This window comes from Pogonomyrmex barbatus, unplaced genomic scaffold (genome assembly GCF_055798465.1).
Source record: "Pogonomyrmex barbatus isolate J1 unplaced genomic scaffold, ASM5579846v1 scaffold8, whole genome shotgun sequence".
Taxonomy (NCBI): Eukaryota; Metazoa; Arthropoda; class Insecta; order Hymenoptera; family Formicidae; genus Pogonomyrmex; species Pogonomyrmex barbatus.
This window is the reverse complement of record NW_028297182.1, coordinates 3,816,290-3,832,606: the sequence shown is the minus strand read 5'-3', so window position 1 is coordinate 3,832,606 and position 16,317 is coordinate 3,816,290. Positions and strand designations below refer to the sequence as shown.

The 16,317-nt window shown below is 36.2% G+C and overlaps 1 protein-coding gene across 1 annotated transcript; it reads right to left on the bottom strand.

The window, feature by feature from the left end:
• Window positions 1-326: 326 nt before the first annotated feature.
• On the bottom strand, window positions 327-15,400 carry LOC105432809 (uncharacterized). Its single transcript, XM_011647770.3, has 11 exons — window positions 14,619-15,400; window positions 13,046-13,143; window positions 12,483-12,629; window positions 12,287-12,406; window positions 11,940-12,090; window positions 11,596-11,725; window positions 11,127-11,280; window positions 10,481-10,669; window positions 10,281-10,400; window positions 6,076-10,154; window positions 327-5,019 (listed from the first exon to the last, which is right to left on the bottom strand). Exons 1-11 carry the CDS (start codon window positions 15,049-15,051, stop codon window positions 5,010-5,012), a joined length of 5,631 nt encoding a protein of 1,876 aa, XP_011646072.2. The 5' UTR covers window positions 15,052-15,400; the 3' UTR covers window positions 327-5,009.
• Window positions 15,401-16,317: the final 917 nt, after the last annotated feature.

The following is a 16,317-nucleotide window of genomic DNA, read 5'->3' as shown; positions in this document are numbered from 1 at the left end:
TTGGGTTGTAAATCATTCAATTATTGTTATATGTATAAAACATCTTTGTATGAAATAAGATATCAAAATTTATAACATTATACAAATTGAAGTAAACAAGAAAAAGCATTTAAATGCTCGAAATGTATATTAGAAATTTGTATTTAACGTTGGTATATGATTGTTTAATCACATGTTTGATATATCCGATTTAACGAAACCACATAACATCATCTCGTTGATTTCAGAAGATCATATTTAGTTTAATTTAAACGTGGGATATAAGGATCTAAAAATAATAACGAACAGATGACGTTGATAGGAAAAAAAAATATCAGAGGCCGCGATTATAATTAAATCATCTTTATTCTCTCGTACGTCAATTCAGTAAAATCTCTCAAACTCAATCTGTGTCTCTCATATACATATATAGAATTCTCTTTCATATACTACTTCTATTCTCAGGACGTTCGTAGAACATGCCGTTCGGCAATAGTTATTTACATATTAGACTACCATAGACATTCACTCTCGATAATCACACTCACACACACGTGTGTACATCGAGCAATCTAGGAGACGAATTGTTTGCATTGTTCCCAGAGTTCTTCTCGAAAAGGATTTCTTCCGTTTACATTTTAACAGCAAGAGACTCGCAAACAATCACCGGTCTAAAAAAGTGTTCCATATAGATATCTCGATTTTTTTTTAAAAAACAGATATACCCACGAATAAGCAGCTCGATCATCATAAGAAAAGATCTCGAATCACTCTGTCAAGCGAAACCAATTTGTATCGCATTGTAATCGTTACCTCTTTAATGACATGTGTTTCGTTCGTACGAAATTATACATTACAAAAGTTAAATGTTATGTAAAAAACCGACGAGTTCATTTCCTCCAGATATTTCGTGTGCTACAGACGAAGATGAACGAAGTGAGCTCGGCAGCATTTCTTCAAAAGCACTTCGAAATTTTCAAAATCATTTCTTCGAATTTTCCTACTTCAGCAGAGAAAAATTTGCTTTTCATTGCTTTTCCGTCGAGTGATTAAATTTGTTACAGAGTTGATGAGAGATTCATTACATACGCGAGAGTAGACAAAACCTAAATCTCGACCCTTTCCTTCCTGTGGTATAATCGTATTAAAATACAATACACTTGAATAGAGAAATTGTTACAAAAACTTTGCAAGCCATATAAACGTCTTCTAGTATTCAAACGTATTTGTTTTGGGGAATAACAGGACAGAAGGATCATCCTTTGACTTTGTACGATTAACGCTTTGTACAATTTCGGTCTGAGTTACAACATACGTGATCGCTTTGGACCACGACTTTGGAGCATGGCAAAGTTTAGGATTAATAATCGCATTTCACTGGGAAATAAGTGCGCGTGCAACTGCAATTTCATAAAATTATTACGATAATTCTAGAAACGGGAAATCGTACAAGTAAAATGAAACACGCTCTAATTGCACGCGCAACATCTGATCTCTCACGACAAATTCTCAGCTCACAAAGTTTGCTTTATCGGGTTTAATTTGCCAAGTATATTTAACGATTCAAGATATTATCTCAAAATGTTTGCTAGAATGTCAAAGATCAAGACGCGAAATCCATGAATAAATGCGACTGATTATTCTGTTTGTTTTTTCACTTATCGTCACCATCCACTTGGTCAAAGGCATAGAAGAATACTAAAAATTTAGCGATTACTTATTGTCAATAGAATATATAGAAACTTGCGCTTGTGGTTTACCATTTGACAAATTGCAAGATGCGGAGTAAGAATGCCATAATTGCACGTGCAATTATTACTCAGCGCGAAACAGGTACAAGAATGCTTGTAGTTATCATCGTCGTGAGAACAATGATTTTATTCTACATAACATTAGCCACTAGCAACGTGGCGAATATATATGTATCTATATTATATACATACACATACATAAACGTAACATATGCATGTATTATATGTATATTTATACATACATATGTATGTATATATATATATTTACATTTGTAACGAGATTTGTAAGAGTAAATAACCACAAAAACGAGAGATATAATTTAAAATACAATAATAGAATAATTAGTATCTCGATTTTTTGAAAATTGCGAGCTACCTAAACGCGATAACTTTAACGATATCTTCGATGAAGACTCGAATCTGTTTTTAACATATATAAAACGATATAAAAGTACATGTATATAATACCGAAGTACAGTATTGCTCAGCAGAAAATGCGCCAATATCTAAGCTCTGAATGTTAATAAATAAAACGCAACATAAAACAACTAAGTTAATCTCCTAATAAATCTTAATCCTATATAAAAAGTACAAAAAGTACATCTTATTTACATTTAAAAAAATATACATATAGATATAAATATATATATATATATATATATATATATATATATATATATATATATATATATTTATATATAAACCTGCCTGGCATTCAAGATATAAAATAAGAAAATCATTTATATACCTATATATATATTGCAATAAGAATTTTATCTATATTGCAGATGATTTTAAGCTATTTTCATTTCTTTATGCAAATTATAAACATGTAAATGAAATAATCAATTCCTTCACAATATTTTGTTAAAAATATAACTACAGCATTACAAAAAGATAATAACAGCTCTTTCCTTTCCAATAACAGCTCATTGTTGAAATCTTCATTTAAGTCTTCTTACAAAATTCAGATTCGAGTTATCTTCGAAATTTATCGTCTGTGATGTAACACGCGATTACTTAGTAACCACGAGTATTTCTCGCGTTCTCCTGCAGTCAATACATGCATTACACATCACTCATGCACACACACACACACGCACACACACGCACACACACACACACACAAATATACATAAATATACAGGATATCTCAGAAAACATGGTAACCAATAATAGAAACTTTTCCTCTTTATGAAATCAGTTAAACAGATTTTACAACAATTAACAAAAAATTAAATCTTTTAAACAATTTTTAATTGTTTATATTAAATATTTTGATAATCGAGTACATTTGACAATCGAGTAAATTTTAATATACAAATAAAATTTCCAACTTCCAAAAATAAATAATATAATTAAGATATATTAATTTTTTGAAGAAATATTAGATAACTAATTTAAAAAAATAGTATTTAATATTTTTAAAATTTATTATGATTTATAAATATTAGATATTTAATTGTTAGAGAAGTTAGAGATATTTAAGAAGATCATTAAGAAATTCACTTGAAATTTGTTTAAGAGTTACCTATTATTGATCTATATATTTTCTGTGACATACTACATATACAAGGCATTCAGGAAGTTTTTCAGTTTTAGTTAACAGTGATGTACATTTAAGTAATAATTCGTTAAAGTATTTCGTTTAAGGTAATCGCCACGTTAGGTCAGTGTTCCTTAAACTGTGTTCCATGAAAATCTGGAAATATAACAGATAACTCTACATGATTCTACATGATTAGTATGTTAATTGCGACAAATATCCTTTGTTATATCTATTTCAATGTAGTTCATCCAACACAAACAAGATTTAATCATAGAAAGAAAGTTACATTGAAAAAGTTTATACTACTACTTATATTTTATATACAAGGTGTCCGTCCAGATGTCCTTTCTTATACTCTTTTATTCATAATATATTTATTTAACGAAAATTAGTAATTTTTAACATTTCTATTAACTATTTATTGTTGTATCAACATCGAGACTCACTTTCTCATCACTCATCACTTTTTCTGCCTTCGATTTAATATCTAATTGAAAGGACACCGTCAATGATTGCAATGGAGCACCTTATAATCGTAACTATGTGCCATTATTTCTTAAAGAAAATCTTCATAGAAGCTCGAGGCACGACAAAGAAAAGATTTTATCCTTTGGTGTCCTATGATTTGTAAGTTTAAGAAGCACTGGCGTTACATTGATCACTGCCAGCGTGTTACATCGCGCGGCGAGAGTGGTGTACGTTAAGTTTATAATTTTCTCAAGACAGATCGACTGTCTTCGAGACTAGAATCGATCGCCTAATGTACATTTTCCATTTCATCTTTCTTTGCTTTCCGGTTACTCTTCTTCCCGCGAAATAAAAAATAATCGACAAAAATAATCGACAAAAACTAACTAGTACATAAGACATTATTGACACTTACTAACAGTTAAAAATTAAGTTTACAACGCTTGCATCATCCCTCTACCATAGTCAAAAATTCCGCGCCGTCCGCATACTGTTTCAACGTGCAATAACTCCAAAGATCTGTGGAACATGGATTTGTGAAAATAGATTGCTTTGTAGAAGGTCAAAGGTCTAAGTAAAAAAATAACAAAGATCCATAAATTAAAGTACTATATATGCAAAAGAGTATGATACTATGGTACTATTCGTAATTGTTTAAATTCAAAAAAAGATGCATAATACATCTGTACAAATAAAAATATATACTATCAAATATTTAAAATAAAGATCATTGAAAAGAGATGTCTATTATGCAAAATTCATTAAAACAAAATTTCCTAGTTTCTATTCGTCAAAATTTATACAATAGTGGGTATTTTTAAAAAATAAACTCGATCTAGAAACTAAGAACTTTTAAACGCAAAAGCGTTTAAGGCTATGAGAAAATCAACCAATGATCTATAATAATAATAATAATAATAATAATAATAATTAATATAATAATAATAATAATATCAAAAATTCATGGAACTAAGAATTCATAACTACGAAGGATCTATGATGAATGTTAATTGTAAGTGTCCATGATTTTAACAGTCCTTGGAGCCAAGCATGTATCTGCTTTGCATCGACGATTTCGAAAAGAATAATAGACAATTTCAAATAGCATTCAAATCCGCCAGTTGGCATAACGCCGATACTTTGGCTCAAGCTGCTTCATCACTTCTTTGAATTCGTCGATTTCATTATCGTTGACATACTCGATCGCTTTTGTCTTGATCCCTTTATTAGTACTATCCTTCTCTTCTTTCTTCTCCGCTGCATTATTTCGGACTGTAAAAAATAAAGAATTGTCTTTGTCCTAGAAATTAACATTCGTGCGAATATATAAGTTGTGCATTTTATGAAAAAAGCTAGGCGAAAACTTAAAAAAAATTAATTAAAATCTTAAACAATAATGAAGAAGAGAAAGCGCTAAAATTTTTAATTTAATTTTTTAGCATAAGAATATAACTATGATCAATTTTAAAACTATACTATATCAAAGTATGCATGACAGATATATGCAATGTAGACAGATCATTATGGAAGGAAAATATTTACAATAAAAGGGAAATGTACACACATATATATATAAATGAGACAGGAACAAGAAATCATATAAAACAAATATAAAAATGAATTTCTTTTTTAATGACTTGTTAATAAAGTAAACTAGTTTGTTAAAGAAGTAAAGAAGTGTATTTGTTAAAAGAAGTAAATTTGATCAAAGAAACAAACGAAAAGATTGCCAACAAATCAGAATAAATATATCAACAATAGCGACAATAAAAACTGATGTAAATTGCAAAAGTAAATAAGCAGAAAGCCAAGAAAAATCGAAGCACTGATAGGAACATCCTTTCGTCAATCAGAATAAATCTTTAAAATGGCTTTTTCCATGTGAATACACATGTGAAAACGGTAAGCCAGCCCCACAGATGCAAATCTGTTGATATTATTATTCTTGTTTCTTAATAATTTCAAATTGAAAAACTAGTAGATAAAAATCACTTAAACATTGAGAAAACTCAATTTTCGGAAATTAATATTTGACTGAACTGTCGGAATTGTGATGAACCGGAAAGAATTCTCATTGTCCTCTTAATTAAACAATTCTCTAAATCCCAAATAAATTTTATCTGGCTCTTTCAATAGCATATTGGTGAGAGCGATCTTTCCCGATGCGAGATATTTCACTCTTCTTCTATCAGTCGAGATTATGATTTGCTGAAATTATAAACCAGCTGCGCATTTTAATGCATTTTAAGGTTCTTGTTCCAGGAAGTTCCAAAGAAGCCGGGGAGAAGGCTCAGAATCATCCAAGTACCCGCGTTTCAGTATACTCACCTGGTACCATGCACGACTGCGGGAGAGTGCGCGATCACCGATGTCGCCGGGTGTGCGACGCCCTCGTCGGCGACGGACCGCGTCGCGCTGACGACGGTGCACTTGATGCTGTTGAAGTACGAGTGCGCGACATCGTCGCTCATGGAGTCGTTGTCTACCAGTCGCGCCTCTTTCACGAGGAAATCCGACGCAAACTCCTCATATTCATCGTTGGCGTCACCCGCACCGTCGTTAGCGTCACTCGCATCATCGTTGTTGTCCTCGCGCGAGGACTTTTTCGAGACCACGACTTCCAGTGCCCGCTCGGCGGCAGGCTCTACTCTGACGCATATCGACGAGCACTCTGACTCGATCCCGGAGTCCACGCTCTCCTGGAGGCTGCTGCGTGGCGGCGGCAACGGGTGCGGATCTATCGTTCCGGCGATAGCATCGTCGATCGTTGAAATGGCCTCCTCGATCCCGGAGTCCTGGCTGTTTCTGTGCATGCCCTCGGGATTCTCGATCAACAGCGTGTTCGTCGACGTGGCCCTCGAAGTGGACAGCTCGAAGTACGACTCCGTTCCTTTGACGGCATCGTTCGGCAAGAAGGACGGGACGATCGGCGACAACTCGTCCTCCATGGACGTGCCATCCGTAGAGACGTCCGTCATGCAGAAGATGAACTCTTCTCCGTCGGACTTGTCTAGACTCGCGAACGTCTCGTACGGCGTGACGAGGATAGTCGGGTCAATCCGCCTGCCATCATCAACGACGTCCTCCGGCTGACTCTCGATCTCTACCGCGTGTCTAAGAATAATTCGATGTACGTCGACGTTATTTGGCATGAAAGACTGTCCCTCGTAGTGCTCCCCAAGCATCTCCTGACTTCCCGGATTCGTCATCATCGATTCGCGCGGTTCTACCTTAATATTTACACTTGTACTTTGACGATCAGCGGAATCGCGGCAAGCATCGTTCTCGAGGACTTCCGCCAGGTCCTCCTCCTTCTCCCTCGTAGACTCGCATTGATGATCTTGATTGGCAATGCAGCACGTACTACTGGTAACTTCTTCATTTAAGTGATCATCTACGTTAACGTCCTTTAATAACGCCGACGGCGTTCCGACATCGTCTACCGAGATTGACGATGTCTCGCCGCTGCTTTGCGAAGAGATAATCGCGCCGACTTCACCCATCGTGCTCATCGACGCTCTCGCGGTACTTACGCTATCTATGGTTCTCCTATCATGCCCTATGTTACAAATCGGAAAACTACTATCACTAGTCTGATTAATACTGTCCGTGGTTTTATCACATGTCCTCGCCGTTAAGGCATTCACTCCCTCTATCGCGTCATCGCGTTTTAAACACTCTGCGTTATTTCCTAAAACCTTCGCTTCTTCATCGTGTCTTAAGCCTTCCGGATCGTCGCGTTTTAAATATTCAACGTGGTTACGGTCCGTACGTTTTGAATCCTGCGTGTCATCTCGTTCTCCTCGAGCTTCGTCGTTATTACACCCTGTACTGTCGGTCTTACTTAATTCTAAAGCAGAATATTCGCCTACATCCTTTAAGTTTACAGATATACACATCGTGGATTTGCTCGCCAATGGCGAAGAAACCGCTACGTCCGGCTCAATATAGCCGCCGTCTAATACTAAATTATTAACAAAATCGTCCTTTGATTGCACACTTTCAGGTAACAGCCGATCACTAAGATCAGATTCTGTCCATTGTAATTTTTCGCAACGCACATCCTCCTTCTTAGTATTCTCTCCCTTCATATTTTTCATGTCCACCAAATTTTCCTCGGCGATTCTCACAACCTCGTTATCCTGATTTTCCAAATTCTCACTATTTCCCACAGACATCTCCCCACTGTTTAAATTGTACTTATCATCACTCATAAATTCATCTCGCATGTTCTCATTGTTTTCAACCTGGATTATCTGCCGCATATCAAAGTTCTCATTAGTATCCTTGGCAATTTGTTCCTTCTCTTGGTCCTCTAAATCACTTTCATCAATTTTCATAATCTGATTTTTTCTCTGATCAAATAAATTATTCTCTTCATTCGAAGTCTGATTCACTTCCTGACTGACCAAATTGTTCTCATCGTCTTTGATAATCCGATCAAATAACTTCTGCTCATCATTCTTCGCAATCTGATCATTTTCTTGATCAAATAGGTTGTCCGTATCACTTTTAACTTTCCAATTTTTTTCTTTAAGAATTAAATCTTTCTCATCATCCATTGTAATTCGATTCCGCGTCTGATCAAATAAATTACTTTTGCCGTTCTCCTGTCCAGTAAGATTTTTACCATCATTTTTCGTAATCTGATCCTTCTGATCAAACAAATCTTTTTCATCGATTTTCACCTCGACTTCTGTTGATTTTTCTACATCCTTTTCTTTGATATTCGTAGCCTGATTCTTCATCTGACCGAAGAACTTACTACCATGTTCGACAAGGCCTACGTGAGGGTCGAGCTTGAAAGACGCGAATATGTCAGTCAAGTTCTGTAGCTGCGATATATTTACTTTTACTGATTTGTTTTTCAACGAAGATCCATATTCCGAAGACCATGAACTGTCGGTGCTAATCTTAGTTCGGCCCTCCTTCAGGTACTGTTGCAACTTGTCACCCAATGCCATCATTCCACTGACATTCTCCTGCAGAGAGCTTCTCGTGTCCGCAACAGTGCTCGAAGATTCCGAGAAGAACTGCCCGGGATGCTGGAATAAGGACAAGAGTTTCTCCAGGCTGGATTTGTGCCTCTGCATCGACGTGCTTGCCTGTTCCCGCGAATGTGATTCCGTCGTGCAAATCGAAGGCATTTCCGAGGTAGTGCTCACGGAAGATTCCAAAATGCAAGTGGACAATTCTTCCGAGGTCATTCGATTCACACGCGATTCCGAAATATCATCCAAGGACGATTTTATCAAGGCTTTATCCTCGATTACACTAATCCTCGTAGAGGCTGTATCCTCGTCCGGATATGCAGGTACTTGTAATTCTTTTGTACTCGTATACACGACACGACAATCCCCGAACGCTTCGAACGATTCGTCCTTGCCGGACGTTCCGACGCTTTCGAGATTCATCGCAGAGTTGCTCTGACTCGCCGTCCCATGATCTTCATGTGTCATCATGATGTCCTTGTTGTTTTCAGACTGCGATATCGCAGTTGTGTTTTTTTTGACTAATCGCTCTTCTTCGACTTTTATTACCGCATCGTGTTCACTTCTACACGTTGTGGTAACATTCTCATCTGTCCAGAATTGCGGTTTAGCTTGATATACGCCCGATTGCTCCTCCTCCCCCTTCATTTCTTCGTTACAAGGATCTTCATTCTTGGCAATGTCTTCGCTTAGGGACGTTTCTGTCGATTTCGCAACTATGTTAAGTATGTCTACAGACGCGGCTGTGCTGTCGCTGGCGGCCTGTGTCGCATGCGTGTCCATTTTGGTTGCGCTATCGGAATCGTCGGAGTCGGCCGCGTCGATTCTGACGTTAAAACCGATCGTGACCGAGCTGCCACTGGAGGAGGCGACGACCGATTTTGGCGGTGAACAGCCGGCGCCTACCGACTCGACGACCGACACGCGGAACCGCGACGGGCCGCCACTCGCATTAGGAAAGAAAGACGGAGAGGAACCGAGGGATGGTGATGAGCCGAGTGATGGTGGAGTAACTGGTGAAGAAGACGCCGAGGAGTCGGCGGAGCGCAACGACGCCTCCGACACTCGACACACGACAAAGCGATTTCGGGACGGACTGGGGATTGGACTGGCCACAGGAGAGGGAATGGGACTGGGAGCCGGGGAACGCAGACGGCCTCCGCTGGTGCGCTTTGGTTCCAGCATGGTGCGCGTTGCCGGCTCGTCGGCGACCAACGTCGCCGATCGCGATGACGGGCTTGGCAGTGTCTGACAGGTAAGCGAGATCTTACGGGAACTCGCATTCAGCAGCCGGTTCGGATGTTGCGGGCTTTCGGCATCCTCGGTGGACTCTTCCAGTAAGCGACGTTTCTCATTCTGACTGCAATATTTGCGAATCTCCTCTACCATTTCTCTATACTGGTGCAAGGGACCATCCTTCATGTTAAGAAAATGAGAATAATTATTAAACAAGTTACAGCTAAAGTTATTTTGTTATAAGACTTCTTAAAATAAAAATTATTCTTGTAAAACCTACCGCGCGAAATGAATATCGATACTCACTATTCTAATTCGAGGTTTATCATCCAAATCGATCTGCGTAATAGTTTTGTTCTGTTTCATAATGTTCACGAGAGCACGCATTCCGCGCATTTGTATGCTGTTGTCTCGTAAATCTATCCTCTGCGAGAGAAAGGAGTGATATAAAGCGAATAACACACTAATAGCACAGCGAAGCTGCCAGATATAAGCGAAAGCTTTACCTGCAAAACTTGATTCGTCTCCATTATCTCAGCGAGCGTGATTATTCCATCGCATGTGAGTTCCGTGGATTGCATGCCCAATTGTAGAAGAACGCTATTTTGTTTCAAAGATTCGTTAACGATGCTCAATGTCTCATCCGTTAGCATATTCTGACCAATATTCAGAGTCTCCAATGTTTTTGATAATGCCTGAACATAAATATAATAGAATATTGAATGAATTATGCTGCATATAGCATATTTTTTATTTTTATTGGCTTCATTTATATAATTTTTACTGGCTTAAAATAGTTTAAAGTTTTTTATTCGTTATATGTTAAATGTAAACTATTGCAATTTTGTTATGATTCCAATTATTTTAAAATATTTATTTATATTGGTAAATAAACATATATAAGAATAATAAAATAATTTAAAAATATATAATTAATATTAATTCTAATTTAAATACTAATTCTAATAAAAATCGAACTAAATTTTAATAATTCAATTAAATTAAATAATCTCGCTAAAAAATTGACTAACAGAAAAATTGTGAGCTATGGTAGGAATTAATGTTATTAATAATTTACAATTATATAAAAATTACAGTAAAATACATATTATTAATACTACAATTGAAAGCAACATGTTATTAGATACGTACAATAATCCTCGAGATATAGGATGATGATTTCTTGGTCAAACGATTATTCCACAATATCAGGATGCTGAGTCCATTTCCAGTTTTGTCTTCATTTACTTGATTTATCAAGCCTTCCAATATATCTCGTACCCCGTCGTCCTGGACGTTATTATTACTAAGGAAAAACATTTCCAAAAAAACAATATCTGTACTACCATCGTTATTTGCTTAAACATGCAACACAGCAATGCATGCTTTTCACATAAATGGAGCAAATTTATAATCTACATTATTTTTATATTTCTTCAATTATACATACAATTTTTACCAATTGTCATAAAAGAGATGTGAAAATATTCACATAAAAATCTAATAAATAATAAATAAAAAAAAAATACTATATATATATATATATATATATACATAATCATCTTTCTTACAAAAAATTTTTGAAAAAATAATTATTCTTAATTATCGAACATTTACGTACCTAATATCGAGTAATTGCAAATGATTGTTCATTCTTAAAAGAGATCCAAGATGTATAGCGTCATATAAGTCAAGCCCGTTATCGGCTAAATATAGTTCCCGTATACCACTATTTATTTTTAGGGCTGTAACTGTTAGAAAAACAAGGAGTTATAATTCGTATAGATCAATTATAGAAGAAAAATTTTTGAATTTTATTTTATTAATTATAATAGCATATTTTAATATTTTAACAATCTCGCATCAATCTTGCAAATTATAATGATAAAGCTATATAATAAGACAAACAATCGCGTACGATATAATATTTTAATATATAAGGAAAAATTGTTATAGCATAAATACCAAGCATAATAGTTGCTCTGCCCGACAGTCCACAATTTTCTAATTTAAGGACTTGCAGATGGCAAACCACTCGTAGTGCACGGCTCAAAATGTTCATGTTTTGTTCGTCAAACTTAATATCCCCTGCTTCAAACTGCTCTAAACATTGAGTCTAAATAAATGAAACTTATATTGATTATATTGTCAAATACATAATGTCGTTATCATATATCCTAAACAAAATTATAATTTGATGTAACTAAACAATAATTATAATTTGAAAATAAATAAAAATCAAAGTAATTTAGAAACTAATTTTGATATAAAATTGTCTTATGAAAATCCTTTTAAATCAACTGCATAAATACCTTTTTAATCATATGCGAGCATGCTTGCCAACCACGTACTCCAATTTCCGGATTAGACGAAATGTTTATATGCCTCGCGGATTCATAATATTCCAGCATATCGAATAATATTACAGAACTCTGTAATAATAATTGCTAATTAATATAGATTTTATGTATTTTACATATCAATAAAGTAATTCATATATTTTCATACCTCGTCGTTCAAAGATGTTCCTTCCAAATTAATCTTATTAAACTGTATTCTCTTCAGTATTTCCTCCAATGGTTCGGTATGATCCTGATCCAAGACTTCTCCTTTCAAATTTAGCTCTTCACAGCGATCTTGAGATATATCCAGATTCTAAATAAAAATGAAAACATATAAATAATGAACTACAAAACTTTTCTCCCTATAAAATTTGCTGAATGTCGAAATTTGTAAATTTCCTCATTCCTCAATGCAGTATAGCTATATTGTACTACCGTGATTTCATTTATCTGGTAACAAGTCTTGCTATATCGTTAAAACGACTAACGTAAAAAGTACTATGATAAAGGAAGAATAAATAAAAAAAAAAAGAAATAAAGTCACTCATTTCAGCTAGTTCAGCATTTTCGTCGAATAAACAAGCTCCACATTTCCATGTTACATAGAATCCTCCTAAGATCGATTACTACTTTCAACACGTGAATTTGATAACACTTTTAATATACGCCGTGAAAAATGTCCATACGAAATTGTAATTATTTGGGGCGATAAGAAGCAGCTGGATTTACCTCGAGTTGAACTAAAACACTTTGCAAGGGTTCGGTGTTGTGACGTGCGCAAGACTCCTTGTATGCAAAGATTAAGTCCTCGCGATTCACATTTTCAGCTGGGAACAATTATTAATAATTTTATTTCATAATGTACAAATAATACAAATTTATAATCATAAACAGGAATTTTAAAAGTCACGTTTCTATTTAAGATATATGAATATGAATTTGTGTATATTTTAAAGATAACAGACAGCAAAGAACTTATTAAAAAGAAAAAATTTTTTTAAATGTTTTAGAAAACAGAGGAAAAGGAGAAATTTTTATAAAATATTTTGTGTATTTGTTATTTAATTTCTTATAGTATAATAGAGTATTTATACATAATTAAAAATATGTAATATATCGCAAAATGTATAACACATAAAGAAATAGAATGAGTGTGAGATTAAAGAAAAGTCTGTAATATTATGGTGTAAAATCGTCTATTTATTTATTTTACAAAAATCATTTCCTTACATAATAATTACAGCGAGAGAAGAAAATATATATACATATATATTGCTGTAGTTCTGTTGTATATTGTATCAAATAGGTTTTAACACACTATCTCTCTCTCATCAAACTTATAATTAGTACATGATTCATATTGCGAAATCTTTCGCTTGGGACACAGTCTATAAAAAACCTGATAGCATAGTAACAAAATGCAACCATGTTGAAGAACAAAGAAACCATGTGAACGACTTGATTGTTCAGAATATTATAAAAATATTTCCAATGATAAATAATTATTAGCCTAATCCTAAATAGAAAGTTCCTTTTTAACATACAATTTTCATTAAATTAAAAAAAAAAAAGATTCAACAAAAACTCATCAAAAGATTAAGCGCAAATTTATCATTGGTAGTTCTTTAATATACTTATACATTACATCATACATTAGACATTTTTCAATATGGCTGATGGAGTTTCTTGCTGTATCTTCAAAAATAACAATTTACAGCTTCAAGGTTTTACAAGTCTCAGATCCGTTAACCAATTTATATAACATTACAGCAAGTAGCTACAACTCACTTTAAACGATATTCAACATAAGTTTTAGTTTAAATCTTGTGAGCAAGCAGAAACAATCCTGCAACATCGGAACATCGGATTAATTATCACATCATACATCTCTGCACCAGATTATAAACACCACAGAACCTGTTGGCTTTAAGAGCACAATTTACGTCACCGGTAAAATTTACATCATGCTCAAATGCACTGTACAAGCACTAAGCATTTCTTTGGATCCTAAACGAAAACATCCACAAACTGATCATGTCAAAGTGCCTTTGTCAGCACTAATGCTCTGATTAATTATACAATTGTCCTTTGCGTCATAAACGTCAATGACAAATTGTTAACCGAATCTATACTAGATTGTCAGAGCAACAGTTTCGGATGACGTTAAACCTAAGTTAACACACACACCGTACACTTGAAAATGCATGCTCCGAAAAGTAATGTAACGCTCGACCCGATGTAAAAATCAAATATAAAAGAATTGAAGAGGCACGCATATCACAAAAAGACGATCAGGACTTACCGTGTTGCCAGGGATTGGCGGGCTCCAAATAACCGGTCACCAGGTGACTGTCACTCAAGGGAAAGCTGACTCGTCGGGGCGGCCATTTCTTGGTCCAGGCCAGAGCACTCCGCAATTGACGACCGTCGACCCAGACGTAGGGTGACGGCGGAGGACCGCCGATACCGAAACGTGGTCTCCTGTCGGTCGTCGTCGTCGTCGTCGTCGGCGATGGTGACGGCGGTGGCAACGGCAACGGTGGCGGTGACAGCGGCAGCGGTGTCGATGATGATGGTGGTGACGGCGGCGGCGGCGGCGACGACGACGGTAGTAGCTGCCCCGTTAGCGACAGCGTCGCCGTCGCCGTCGCATCGCGCCCGCATTCGTCCGCGTCGCCCAAGGTCGTGAGCGTGTCCCCGCAGGTCTGCGCAACCGAGTCCGCTCCCTCGCTCATGCTTCCGCGGCCTCTGACATATTTCGTCGGAACACGTCGGAAACGCGGCCCCGCGATCACCCAACGCGGCCAAGCACGCGCGAACTCACGCGCGCACACGACGGAATCGCGTAATCGCGCGTACGCACGCACGTACGCACGCGCGCACGCACACACATAGGCACGCACGCAACACACTCACACACCCTCGTCCGCGACAGCTACTGCCCGCGCTGGCCGGGCTGCACGACGATGTTCGTCAGGCACGTCAACGCGCCTAGCGGAGGCACACAATCGCTTCGCGCACTGTGCCCGCCATCTTTGTTGCCATCGAAGTGAAGTGCGAACGCTGCGAAAGAGTAAGGTGGTTTGCAACTATCTCGGAAAGACGGATCCGTCGATAAAATAACGCACCGCCAACCAACGGAATTTTAAATCTCGTTCTACAATAGGTGATTTAAGCCCTAAAAAGTGGACGAATCAAATAGTCGAAGAATAGGAGAATAATCTACTATGATTGGTCAATTTTTTATGATTTAAGGCTTAAAGGCCTCTTTTACCAATCTTTGGTTAATTAACCGACGGTTAAGCCGCAGGAATGCCAACTGTAATTAATGCTCAGAAAGTAGTGTGTGTGTTTTTTAACCTAATATTCTTTTCGTGTTGTAGGTATTTTGGTAGGTAGATGAAATTGTAAATAATATCCATTAATTAATGTAAATAAAAATTATTAAACAATCATTCGCTTAAACAAAAATTTTATTACTTATCTATTATAAATAGATTATTTCTCAGTTGTTGGCAATCGTGATAATCGAGTTAACCGTTAATTAGCTTAACCGAAGATTGGTGAAAGAGGCCCTAAAGCGGTGTCTATAATGAGACTTTAAGATGTAAGGGTGCGTCACATGCAGCGTAACTTACGTAAACGTAATCTGCGTATTCTAGTATTTATTTTATTAAAACACGTTACGTCATTCTGAAAGCCTTCTTTCACATAGAGCGTATTTCGCGGAATTTCGAGAAATGTGTAATTAATACCAATTGCTGATTAGGGCTTCTGTTGTACTCTAACAGAAATATTAAACTAATTTGTGATAATGGTTTTTGTATCTGGAAAAGTACGCTTCATGGGGAACTGAGCCTTTATATACGAATATATGTACGAATAAGTCAAGTAAATGTGAACCTAATTTGTGAGAATGTATTCAGAAGTCATTATGGACCCTGACCTGTTATTATTAATAATATGGAAACGATGGTAAAAGTGGAAAAAGATGTAACAAT

What these genes read in the sequence shown, in the direction of transcription:
- LOC105432809 (XM_011647770.3), bottom strand. Translation starts at nt 15,051, where the DNA reads ATGAGCGAGGGAGCGGACTCGGTTGCGCAGACCTGCGGGGACACGCTC. An exon ending in GTGTTTTAGTTCAACTCGAG is followed by an intron (nt 12,630 to 13,045) that starts GTAAATCCAGCT and finishes ATTTTTATTTAG; the next exon opens with AATCTGGATATATCTCAAGA. An exon ending in CCTATATCTCGAGGATTATT is followed by an intron (nt 10,670 to 11,126) that starts GTACGTATCTAA and finishes ATTTATGTTCAG; the next exon opens with GCATTATCAAAAACATTGGA.